At 43.2% G+C, this 13,371-nt stretch overlaps 1 protein-coding gene across 5 annotated transcripts in view; it reads left to right on the top strand.

The window, feature by feature from the left end:
• RALGAPA2 (Ral GTPase activating protein catalytic subunit alpha 2) overlaps positions 1-13,371 on the top strand; it is a 285,182-nt gene that overhangs the window by 171,118 nt on the left and 100,693 nt on the right. For all 5 annotated transcript variants that reach the window (XM_060120092.1, XM_060120091.1, XM_060120089.1 and 2 more), the window contains 4 exons: positions 2,804-3,575; positions 4,414-4,485; positions 8,764-8,887; positions 10,819-10,974. In XM_060120092.1, the coding sequence (XP_059976075.1) occupies positions 2,804-3,575; positions 4,414-4,485; positions 8,764-8,887; positions 10,819-10,974 (1,124 nt within the window). The remainder of the gene's footprint in view (positions 1-2,803; positions 3,576-4,413; positions 4,486-8,763; positions 8,888-10,818; positions 10,975-13,371) is intronic.

The following is a 13,371-nucleotide window of genomic DNA, read 5'->3' as shown; positions in this document are numbered from 1 at the left end:
TTGTAAATTCAAAACTTTTTTTTCAGTAAAATGACCTTTGATCTATTTCTTTTGCTGTTTCCTACCTTGTAGTCCAAAAATAGGTTCACTGCTGATTTTGACTCTTCACAGAAAAATGGCAGAAGATTAATAGGGTAATGAAAATAGGTAATAAAAATGCACATTTAAATTTTTGTACCACTTTCTTTCAATGTCCAACACTCTTTGACTTGACCATTCATTCTCCAGAACACCTCAGGACCTTATGCAAACTTGTCCTAACACAGCTCTGTGTTACTCAAAATGAGGTTTAAACTTCTATGGCAGAGGAGTTTTAAAATTCTCTAACACTTTTACTAAGTAAAAAAACAAAGAAGCTTAAAAACATACTAGCACCCACACTCTCTTGCCAAGTAAGTACATCCTTGTTAAGAATGAAGAGGAAAAATAAAGATAGGTATTTTAGGTTAAACAAAATGTGCTCATATTTGAGGGTTTTTTTTTCATTCAGTGTCATTAATTCATCATTTATAACCACACTATTTCTACTCAGATAATGTTTCTGATAAGCAATGTTATATTTTTATCTATTATTTTCAGATGATTCTTTCATAGACCATTTCCCACATTTGATATAATTACTACTTTCAAATAGAGTTACAAGCGTGAGAGACCCAACCACCTACAGCTGAGGCGGCTGCTGGCCCAGCTTGGGGAGGAACCATCAATGTCATGACACCTGCTCACTTTTCTCATCATTAATACCTAAGTGCTTAAAAAGAAGGGAAGGGAGGAGCTTTTAAAAAATGAAAGTTAAAGGCCAACCTAACATTACTGTTTTTATATTTCATCTCTAAATTTAGAAAAATAAAATAAATATTTGGAATATATTTTTGCATACATTTTGGAAGTCACAAGCTTGTTTTTTCATAGATGGAGTCTAGACTTCCTCTTTATTTTTCACGGCAGCCCCAGGCGGTTGATGCAGCTGAAGTCTGCCAGGGAAGAACAGTTCTTATTTCAAAAATACTCCCTTCCTTACTTTTCAGTACCAAGGATATTTGGGGTTTTTATTGGGTGTGTCATGGTTTATGACTTGATTAATGTGACTCCAGGTTAATTTCCCATTGTAGAATTCAAGCACATGCATTAAAATACAAATTTGTATTTACTGCAAATTGAAAGTACAACCTATGTAAGTAAAAGTAGAGGAAAGTTGCTTTTCCAGTTGTTGTTTTCTGCCATGGCCTTTATCCAGTTGGACCTTTCTTGTTAGTTTCGTAGCCTGTGCTACCGTGTCATCACCATGCGGTGTCTTACATTATGGCCTCCTGAGCCCCCAGCTGGCTGCACCTTTGTTGTTGCAGCATTAACATTTCTGATGGAGCGTGTATTCATATGGGATGATAAGCATGAATAAAAAGCATCTGTAACTTTTGAAAAAGTTAATATGGACACAAAAGCAAAGGCATTCATAACTGTGATTTCAAGGGAATGAGTTGAGGTGTTTAAATTTCTCAGCTGTATGGAAATCATGCGCACTTCAGAGGGTCGGGAAGAAGCATTTCATTTCAGAAACAGGTGTAGATGACCTCCTCTGCTTCTAGAAAGTTACAATTTTTAAATGAAGTTTTATTTTTCATTGTTGAATACAGGTTATTTCCTGTTCCTCAAAAAGAAAAAATTAAGAAGAAATCCAAGAAAAGTGAGGACAGTCTGGTTCTCACTCATCACACAGAATTTCCTAGATTCTAGGATTTGATTGTTTCTAGGATTTTTACATCATAATATTGATGATGTATAAATAAGTCAGTTAGATTTCTGCTGTCTGAGAGGGAGGATGGTTAGCATGAGAAAGCATATTTATAGTTATTGATGTTTTAATTAATATTTGATTTTTCATGCTGTGAATTTAGAAATCAAGTATTTCCTAAACCTTTAAGCCCAAATTAGAAATCTTAGTTTATTTAAATGTCTAGTGATTTTTTTTATTAAAAGGTTTTATTTTGACCTGTTCTTAGATTAATGCACAGTTCCCTTGTAAATTTGGTGGATGAAGATTTCCCTAACTGCTCTCAGGCTTAAGTAATCGTTTCAGTCCCTACTTGTGGATTTCATCTGCTTCTCCCTCATATCGCAAACATTTCACACAGCCCCCTTTCAAACGTGATATTGTCAAAGTCCTTGAATACATCTGAAGTCTTAAAAATTTTATAAATTAGTTGCTCCTGGGCATTTAATCATCAACTACAAATTCAGTGAAAGCCTTCTAAGTAATTCCATGAATTATTAATATATCAGATTCTGTTAAATATTTAAAATGACCTCACAGCAAAACATAAATAGCCACAATAATCCTAAAGCAAATTGCTTCAAATATATTTCAGCAGTCCCAGGCTCAGTTCATCCCTTAGGAATGTCTCCCGTCACCCACTGAGGGGAGCGAGGCCACCTCCCCAGCCCCCAGCCCTCCGCGCTGCCGTCCTGTCCAACGGCAGATGTCCACCTCCTGGAGCTCCTAGAACTGTCACCCCTTCAGGACCGGGATCTGTCTCTGGTTTGTCTGTATCTACACATTTTTAAATGTCCCTTTCCGAATGAGATCTTCACATTAAGTTGGTTCTTTCAGCCATCTATCTAACGTGTGCTTTTAAATTCAAGTAGAATGAATGTCAAAAAAAGAAAACGGGTGGAAAAAATCCCCAGACTAAAAAAAAAAAATTCCACCGTGCTAGGGACGGATTGCAATCCGGTGGTGGTCCGTTTTCACTTTCATTCTCCGTCTCTCGGTGTCCCCGTCCTGCTGTCGTCCTGCTGTCGGCAGAGAGGAGGCGAAGGAGCATAGAGCTGATCCCGCTGACTGCGCGGATGGTGATGGCGCACCTGGTGAACCACCTGGGACACTTCCCCCTGCGCGGGGGCCCCGCCGTGCTGCACAGCTTGGTCAGTGAGCACCACGACAACACACACGCCGACGCTGCCGAGCTCTCCCCCGACGTGTTCAGGAGCCCGAACCTACAGTTGTTTGTGTTCAATGACAGCACCCTCATCTCCTACCTGCAGACACCCACGGCAGGTCCTCCCGGTGGGTCGCCAGAGGGCGCCCCCTCGGACGTGAGAGTGATCGTGAGGGACATCTCGGGGAAGTACTCCTGGGACGGGAAGGTGCTCTATGGACCTCTGGAAGGCTGCTTAGCCCCAAAGGGTAGAAGTCCCTCGTTCCTGATCTCGGGCTGGCATCACCAAACACCTGGACCTCAGAGGGATCTTTCTCAGACTGAGGAGGGGGAGGATGTCCTCAACAAATTACTTGAAAACATTGGCCACACGAGTCCCGAATGCCTTTTACCGTCACAGCTCCATCTCAACGAGCCTTCCCCACCCCCGTGTGGAATGAGCCGTGCCCAAGAGAAGGAAATCACCGAGGTCCTCCTGCGCCAGAGCGCACAGGAAGACGAGTATGTCCAGAGGTGCGACTTGGACGTGGCCATGAAGGTTGCCAGCCAGGAGCCGCCATCACCGGTGGAGCCCCGGGGAGCCTTTTACTTCTGCAGGTTGCTGCTCGATGACTTGGGAATGAATTCTTGGGACAGAAGGTAACAATCCACTCTAGGCCTTCAACTGTCTTATTATTTTTGTGTGACAGTTCTTATCAGTTTCAGGTTTGGGAAACAGAACAGAAGTGGAGATTTTTCTCTATTTCAGCATTTATAGCTTATTTTCTACTGCTAAATTAAAGCTAGAAATGAAACTAATTGGGCTGTACTGATGCACAGATTGAATTCCAAACATCTGTTGTGTATTTTAAAGGGTATCGAGCATTTACTCTGTGTGTGTGTTTTAATTACTGCTCTGTCCATTGTTGCTTCTGCCTTCATTAAAGATGCCAGTGGACTACAGAGATGAATAAGCCACAGTCTCTCCTTAGCTCTGGTGAGGAAAGAAGACTTAATATTGAGTTGGCCAAAAAGTTTGTTTGGGTTTTTCTGTACCATAGTACCCGATACAACTCTGATGAAAGACAGTGTGACTCAGGACCTCTAGAAGAACCGCCAGGCCATCCAGAAGTAGGGGGCAGTGGAGCAGACTCTGCGGAAGGGCTGGGTTTGAGCTGCAGAGATGGGGAAGAGTCTCATGGCAGAGCTGACAGTGGAAACAGAGATACAGGCACACACACAAGTCACACACTCATGGACCACAGGCACCCGTTGTCCCTGGACAGTAACCTGATGCAGTGGAGTCATGATGCCTTCGAATATCTTAAGAATGAAGTTCATTCTACAGGCTTCGGCCACAAATCTTTGATGAATGATGTAGTTGTGGATGGGTAGACAGATGGTTGGATGAATCGGTAGGTTTGTTCATTGACTGATTGGAAAGGGCAAAATTGATCTGTGATCGCACGACTTTTCTTCCATTCCTTTTCCTTTATAGGAAGAATTTCCATCTGTTGAAGAAAAATTCAAAATTATTGAGAGAGTTAAAAAATCTGGACTCCCGACAGTGGTATGTGAAAGTATATCAAACCACCTTATTCCTGTCTGTCTTTGTGTGTGGGGGTGCCAGATATGGCTGCAGAAGTGATACCCCTGCAGAGACCTAGCAGCTGGTGGCATTTGCACAGGCCATACCTTTGGTAGTTTTACTCTGAGCAGTAAACTTACATGTTTGCTACACAAGGAAGAGGTCCCCTAACCTCTGCCTTGATTGAGAGCCTTTCAGCCAGTGGACACTGGTTCTCATTTCATCTCTGCAGCCCCTCTTGTCCTGCCGGCCCAGGTCACATAGCCACCCATGTTCACGGACCTCGTGGTTTGGAGCCTGTGAGTCTGACTCCATGGGCCGGCGTGCAGTGGTCTCTGTTCTGCAGGGTAGGCAAGGTTAAGACCCCGGTGCTGTAATAAGGCACTCTCTAGCCCTAAACCTCATTCTCCAAAGCAGGTCGGATCTCAGATCTACCTCTTTTCCGTACACTCTTAGAAGCAGTTCCAAAGATGAGCTCTGACCAGTGTTTGATCTGGGGAAATGTGTGCTTCTGAAAACATCTCAGTCCGGAGCTGGTGTTGTACCGGGTACATAACAGGTGCTTGGAAGAAATGAATACACTGCTGCCTTAATCTTGAGTTTTTAAAACTCATTTTAAAAAAAAAAAAAGCTTTCTGTTCCTCTTGTATTCCCTTTAGGAGCATCATTAGGCATCTCATTAGAGAAGAAAACCTGAAGCCGTTACTCCTCACACTGTCCTTCCCCACGTTCAGTTTCCTAATAGTTGTTGTGCTGCTTTTTCTCCAGAGGAAGAGACCGAGTTCTCTGTGGAAATTTGGGGGGGTGGATTTTTGCTGAAGGGCTCAGGGATTCACTGCCCCTTCCCTCTTGTCCTCCAGTAGGAAACAAGTGGTCACTTGGGTTCCAAACTCAGCTTTTCAAACGTATGCTGAATTATTTCATGCTCCTTCGTATTAAGTGAAGACATTGGTATCTTGTGATTGTGGACAATTTGTTGAGTGTTAACGCACTTTAGTTGCATGAGGTACAATCGAAGTAGCTCCCTGGCAGGGCTGTTGCAGTATAATACGTTTGGAGAGCTGATTGGCAAGTCCTCTCCCCGCCGATTAACCTTCACCTAAAACCCCAACTCCTGGATTTAGTGTCTTCTCAACATCTAAAAAGGTATCCACTTACTTTATGGTAAAGGGTGTTTTCAAGGTTCTTTTTAGAAAAAAAAAAAAAAACCCAGAAATAAGTCGAGGGCTCTTTAGCTCTGAGATCCCGTGTACCAGTCAGTTAGCAGGTAAGGACATAACCTCGGCCCTCAACTTCCAGTCAAGATGTTTCTATTTATTTCTGGCATCAATTTATTTCCCTGTTGTCAAGGCAGAGTTTCTGCTTAGCACGTTCTGAGGAAAAGGAGAGACCACCTCACAGCTACGATTTGTATACTGTGAAGTTAGCAGAGCTGTAAATGGTGTGATGAACATACTTACAAATTAAAGAAGGCTCCCCTTTTCAATATTAACACCTCTTGCCACCACACGGTAAAGTGAAAGTTACAGTTGTGTTTCTTTGTTTGGCTTTTTAATGTGACAGCACAAGGAAACTGAGCGATCCTGGTCTATTCGTAATAAGAAAGAAAACTGCGTTCTGATGAGGAAGAGGAAATGGTTGCTTTTCTGTACGTGTGCCCCTGAATTACCTGCTCCTTCGAGCACTGGTCCTGCAGCTTGTGGATATGAAGTGCTGTTGATGTTGCTAATTGTCCTTTCAAAAGCCTGGCTCTAATAAGGCCAGACACAGCGTCTGCATCCTCCCAGGCTCTCCGCGGTGCTAACATTTTGGAGGCTGTGAAATTTGATGAGTGTTTACAGCTAAAGGTCACCTTTGCTCACACCTCCATCAGTCACACAGTCACCGGGCCGAGCCCTCTCTGCTCCACATTGAGTTGACGAGGATCTGTAAGCAGCTACAACGTAAAAAGCTTGGACTTTAAGGAGAACAAACAGAATCATTTCAGATAAACCTGAGATGTTTTATGTGTGAAGTGTATAGAATAGAGAAAAATTAAATGCTGAGGACTTTTAAATATATAGACAGAGCTGCAGAAAGGAATTGAGTGACTATCCTTTTCTCTCCATTTGTTGAAAGAGACTGTCTTTTAGTTCATAGGTTATGACCTCTCTTACCATCCAAGCCCCCACATGATTACAGCTCTTAGAATAAGCTAGTCAGAGTCCAGACTGCTGGCCAGCCCTGCCTGCAGTCTGGAAGGAAATGATGTCACAGTTTTGGGCTCCATGTGCCTGAGGACAAGCTTTCCAACAGGCTGAGAGCACAAGGTCTCTGCTAGAGCACCACCCACTAGCATCCGTCACCCCCTACATCTGTTCCCCTGAGAGCAGCACCCCACCAGCGTGTCTGTCAGGGCCTTCAGGACACCCACCTTCCCCATTGGCAGCAGGACAGTACACTTCAAAAGCCTTAAAAGTGGACAATGACCGAGGCTCCATGTCCATGAATTGATTTTAAGGACATACCAAAGATAATGTGAAAACGTCTTTCAAATGGAAGCAACCTAAATGTCCAATAGCAAGGGCTGAGTATATGGAATATTAATATAATGGAATGTCACACAACCATTATTAGTAACTTTGTTATACAAGCACACGGTATAGAAATGTTTGCACTCCAACACAGTTTAAATGGTGACTTTTCGGTTATATATATTTTACATAATTTAAAAAAGTGTTCACAGATATTTTAAGTGAAAAAATCAGTGGCAGAACACAAGATAGTAGCTTCTCATTTTGTGTGCAAAAATGCATCCTGAAGTAGTAACAGTTATCATTTCAACATAGAAGCAAAGAACATTAGTGGGTTTTTTTAATTCTTCTTTTTCCTTTCTATATTTTCTAATTTCTCCTTTAAGTATGGTAATTGCATGTAAACTATGGAGGGACATGAATAAGCTATCTAGACAAATAAAAGGAGCGTACTCTCCTCCTTGATTTATTTTTATGACTTTCCGGTTGAGTTTCATTTCATTCTGCTAATTAAGTAGAAAAATAATATTCCTGCAGAAGGAGACATTGGATAATATGTTAAAATACAGAGCCCAGATTCCACCACTGTTGATGTCTAATCGGATTATAATGTTGAGGTATTGAATGATAAGGCAACAGAAACATTTCCACGTTGTTTAAGTGCTTGGTAGTTTTTCCTATGAGATTTTTTCAAAGTGTATGGTAAAAATCAGGAGAAGAGTAGAACTGCTCTGGAAATGATAATCTAAAATTTTAGAACGTAGAGACTGGAGTCAAGGTCTTGGGTGATGGAACTGCGGAATGGTTCTTGATTAAAGCTCTGGTCCAATAAGAGCGGTGTCTTTGCCTCTGAACTGTCTCCAGATCACTTGGTGTAGGTCTAGTGACTTTGACACTTTACTCCAGGGTATAGATAATAGAAATGGTTATTGACATGTTCAAATATATCATCGTATCTCTGGTCAATTCAACAGAGTTTTAACTGAGCAACTTCTATGCACCAAGGACCTTGCTAGATGCACAAAAGTTTAAGAAGCAGGGCTGCTTTCCTCAACGTGGTGTCACATTTACCTGATTTAACAGCAAAGTGCCCCAAATCTATCATGGAGGAAGTGGACGAACAGTTTATATGTCCAAAGAAGTTTCCCTGGACAGCTGTCCACCCTGCGGGTGCCACCCCTCACAAAGAAAGTACCTAAGTGTGTTCTGCTTTGAAGAAGTAGTTTCCGTTTCTCACAAAGTCTCGGCCAATTTTACAGTTCCAATCAGGGAGCTCCCCGGTTTCCTTATCTCAAAGTGTGGGAAGTGAAGTATGTGTGGTCACAAGGATCTGTTCACAACTGATAGCTCTCTGAAATGCTTTCCAAGGTATATTTTTACCAGAGTTGGAGAGAATTTGTCAAGCCATGTGCTCTTACATGCTGTTCGTACATCATACCTCTGAGAGAGTGGTCTCAGGAGCCCAGGCTGCCCTGTCTCAGCTCCCAGTGTCCTGCTTGCTACAAGTGCTTTTCTGTCACTTTCTGTGCCTCCTTTCCGCCGTGTCCGCGAGGAGGTGATGATCAGACCTGTCTCATTAGGGCGTCTGCAAGGATAGATGAGACGTGTGTCGAGCCCCCTTGGAACAGTGCCTGACCCCTTGTAGGTTCTCAGCAAGTGGAAGCTGTATAGTAGAAGCATAGGTGGCAGCAGTGAAACAAACTTTTGTATCTAAGTATTCTAACTCCTTTAAATCTAAAAATTACAGCCGTGAAACGCACAAAATCGCGGTGTTTTACGTTGCTGACGGCCAAGAAGACAAGTGCTCGATCCTTTCCAATGAAAGAGGAAGCCGAGCGTACGAAGACTTTGTTGCTGGACTGGGATGGGAGGTAATTCATTTCATTCAGGAGGCATTTATCCATCAGTGCTATTTAAGGATGTATGTAAACTAGTCCTTGATGGTCTAAATTTTTACGTATGTTTTTACATTCAAATATAGCATGGGTAGAGTTCTGGAGTTGAAGAATATATCGAATTTGACATCTTCTATCAGTTATTTTTGTACTTTATACACCAACTTTTGTTTCCCCTTAACTTTCTTCTTAATATGATTTCATTTGCTTTTCATCAGAACTGAATAGTCAGATCGGCTCTCCCAGCTATAGACAGTGTGTAGTAAGAGAGGACAGTGGGCAGAGAAGCAATGGCTTTGGTCCCTACATGGAGGTTGGAAAAGAAATCAATGGTGAAAAATGAAGAGTTGGATGAAGTAAAAAGTTGACTTGACGGTAGCCATGATGGTTTAGCTCTCAACCTGTTTCCCTAAGGTAGATCCCAGGATGATTGATATTTTAAAATTTTGTTTTTTCTTTACTAAGTCATAGTCTGACCAAAAGACATCTATACATTTATACACATGCACACATACACACACATATATCTGTCTCCAGAACATATTCCCAGAATCTAAAAGAATTCAGAGTAGTTAAAATGGAAATCAGCATATCTGAAATAATTTTCTTACTTTTTATTACTTTTGTTTTGATTTCTGGGTTATCTATGCTGGGGGAAGCTCTCTGGGTGCCTAAGCAAGACTTAACTCTGAGAACTGAGTGTTAGCGCAGGGACCGATGTGGAGGTGGGGACAGGGTAAGGGTACATCAAGGTCAAGACCATATACTTCTGAAATGTCAAGTCAGTTTTAGTCTAAAAGAGTTACTGAACTTTCAATAAACTGTTTTTCTTACCGATAAGATGACTTCTTACTTGTCATAGAATATACTTATTATTTAACCAACATTTTTTTAAATTAGTTAATTATTTATTTTTATTTTTGGCTGCCTTGGGTCTTCGTTGCTGCGCGCGGGCTTTCTCTAGTTGCGGTGAGCGGGGCTACTCTTCGTTGTAGTGTGCGGGCTTCTCATTGCAGTGGCTTCTCTTGTTGCAGAGCATGGACTCTAGGCGTGCAGGCTTCAGTAGTTGTGGCACATGGGCTTAGTTGCTCCGCAGCATGTGGGATCTTCCCAGACCAGGACTCGAACCCGTGTCCCCTGCATTGACAGGTGGATTCTTAACCACTGCACCACCAGGGAAGTCCTAACCAACATTTTTAAACCATACATTTCTTAACTAGAGTTCTAAGAAAAGATTAGAACATTAATTCAGTGTATGTATTGATTGTCTTTAGCACAGAAGAAATTCTTCCATTTCTTTTTCTTTTTCCAATTGTGTTACCACAGGTGCTTTACTGAAAGAATAATAGTTTATGAAAAGTAAAGAAAAAAAAAAAGAAAATACCAAAATGGAATCTAAGCACTGACTAAGTGAACATTCACACATAGCTTGAAAAAGAATTATAACTCAGAAACTTTTGGCAGTGGTATAAATTGGAACAACCCTTTTGAAAGGCAGTCTAGGAATGGCTGTTAAGTTTGGAAACTTTTGTACCCCATGACCTGAAACACTGCTTTGAATGCTCCTTCTGGTTTGAGAAAACAGAAAATCCCACAAATCCAGCAATAGGGGAGCTCCGTGTGTGTCTATACATATATACATATTTAGGTATAGGAGGGGATAAAGTTGGAGAAATATGCACCAAACTTTTGATAGTGGTTTTCTTAAGTTGGTAGGATTTTGCAGGCCTTTCATTGTTAATGTTTCTTTAATATTTAATGTCATCTAACTTTGTATTACATTTGCTTATAATCAGAAAACTATAAAAATGAACATACTTAGATTTTTTAAAAACTCTGCATTCCTGCTAAGTGAATAAGAGCGGCTCCCGTTTGACCTCCACTCCTTTCCCTCGTGACTGTGTCAGGTGGACCTCTCAACCCACTGCGGGTTCATGGGCGGACTTCAACGCAACGGCAGCACGGGCCAGACTGCCCCCTACTACGCTACCTCGACCGTGGAAGTGATTTTCCACGTTTCAACTCGGATGCCATCAGACTCAGATGATTCGCTCACCAAAAAGGTAAAAGGCCTCCTTGGGGACCATGCTTGGCAGCCCTGGTTTGTAGGTGAGGCACACCTGGGACAGAGTGAAGGCCATGGCCTGATGTACACGGAGACCGGTTTCCTTTGGATGCGACCTTGGGGTCGCTCTCCTCAAGCTACACTTGTCATGAGTCTGAAATATCCAGCTTGGCACAAACTAGATAAAGAAATGCATGAAAAGCAATCAGTCATTTAAGTCTTAAATCCTGAGATTAAGATTTAGGAAAAGGAAGGGTCTTAAATGTTGTTAACTTTGGATCTTCTCTCACATGACTGTTAACTGAGAGAAACTGATGCTGTCAACCTCTCGGGTTGGCCAAGGTCATCTGACGTAAGGACCCTGTACTGATGGGGTCAGAGAAAGCAGGCACCCCCAACCAGGACTGCCGGGGGTGCAGCTTAGCAAATGACTGTCAAAATGGCAAGTGCAGGTGCGCTGCTGCCTGGCTGCCCTCCTCTCGGGCCCCCACCTCTTGTTCTCCAGAGTTCAAAGGAAACATCTTCCACCTCTGAGAAAGCTCTGCAGGGTTCCCCCTATGCTTTCTAACCTGCAGGATGTCCACCTCAGGTGACTTGCAGGAAGTGAGGGACATCCTAAGAGAAGAGGACATTTTACCCTGGGGAGGAAGCCTAGGAATCTGACCCACGTCTCCGTTTGCAGATGAGAACATCTGGGCCTCGCCTGCTGGTGGGGGGCAGAGTCCGGAATCCCTGCCTCACACCCACTCTCTTCCTGCAAGGATGCCAGGAACCTAGGGCAGTAACTGGTGGGTGGAAAGCAGGCCATTCCCATGCCTGATGGGCGGTGGTAGGGGGACGGGGTGGGGGGGTCTAGCATAGTGGCTGTAGCCAGGGTTCAAGTGTGTCTCCAGGTACTTCACCAGCCCGTGCCTCAGTTTTCCGATCTATTAAATGAGATTAAAAACACAGCCCACATCCCAGGGTCGCTGGGCAGTAGGTGAACAATGCCTGTGAAATGGCTGAGCGTGGGGCTGGTAGCATCCCTACCCGGCAGCCCCCGTTGTTGCTGACTGGTCTGATGGACTCTTTCCTCCCGGCCTGTTAGGCAGGTGATTGATACTGGCCAGGGGGCCTCACTGCACCTGCCTCATTTCTCTCCTCCGTGGTTTTGCTCTTTCATCACTGCAGCCACGGACGCCTGGACCATGTACGCGGTGGGCAACAGAGCTAGTGGGACCTGAGAAGTTGGGTCACAGCATGAGCAGATCCCTGTCACAGCGACCAAGGGTATCGGATGGACAGAGCACGACAGGCTTTCACTCGGTGGCCACATGCTGGCTCCCGAGGGCCTGGGGAGCTGCCTCCACGTCTTAGGTTTTGGTGGCGGTGGTGTTCTTAGTGAAGGGGACCCTGCCCGCAGGCATGCGACCTCAGATTACCAAGACCCTAGGCAAGACTCACACCTCCTTTTTATTGTCCGTACCTTGTAAATCGCTGCTAATCTGCAAATGTGTCACCATATTCTATGATTTTCATATGACTGAAAACTATTTTGTTAAAAGACAGCTTTATATTTTAAACATTTAAAAAAATTATTTCCTAAGTAGGATTGACTTTTTTTTTTTTTTTTTTTTTGAGAAAAGACAGTGTTTTCTTGATAAAACACCATGTTATGAATACTTTTTCGGGGCTTGGCCGGGTTGTAAGGTTCCCTACTGTAATAATCAAAATGCAGCTGATACCTTTTGCAGCTCCAAATTTAGCATCATTAGTGACAAACTCTCTCTGTCAGGATGTCTCACAGCTCAACTAAAAATCAGTCACAGGAAAAGCAGCCCCACAGTTCCTTGACTTATTCTGACTAAATTGTCCCTAACAGCTTAAAAATGAGCTGCAAAATTCTAAAGTGATGCCTGCTCTCCCCTGCCCCCATCACGGGGGCACTTTTTCAACCCTGCAGTCTGGTTGCAACCCCACCCTGAACTCTTGATCCTTCACTGCAGAAATTTGTTAGCTCCAGCTAGATTAGGTTTTTCACAGCTAATCTAACTGCTGTAGGGGTTTGCAGAGTGGGGACAGAGCTGTGCTATTGGATTTGTCCAATTCATTTGACTCCAGGACTATAATTGCACTTATGTCTTACAAGGCTTTTATAGCCTCAGGCTGCCCAGCCACATAAAAAACAAATTGGCAGTGATACACTGCGAGTGGATGGGATGAAAGGCCCACATTATCAGACTGCAGGCAGCACTGTTCTGGCAGGAAGTTTCTTGGTTAATTTACAAATAAAACTTAGATTTTAGGATGGGCACACTGTCAGCTGAACAATGGGGATGTCAGGCCTGCCTGTTACTTAGTTAAAAGTAGCAGCCGGGCCCACTGAGGAGCAGGAATTCTTCAATCACACAGACGA

The sequence above is a fragment of the Mesoplodon densirostris genome, chromosome 16 (genome assembly GCF_025265405.1).
Source record: "Mesoplodon densirostris isolate mMesDen1 chromosome 16, mMesDen1 primary haplotype, whole genome shotgun sequence".
NCBI classification, from domain to species: domain Eukaryota; kingdom Metazoa; phylum Chordata; class Mammalia; order Artiodactyla; family Ziphiidae; genus Mesoplodon; species Mesoplodon densirostris.
This window is presented reverse-complemented; position numbering and strand designations above follow the sequence as displayed.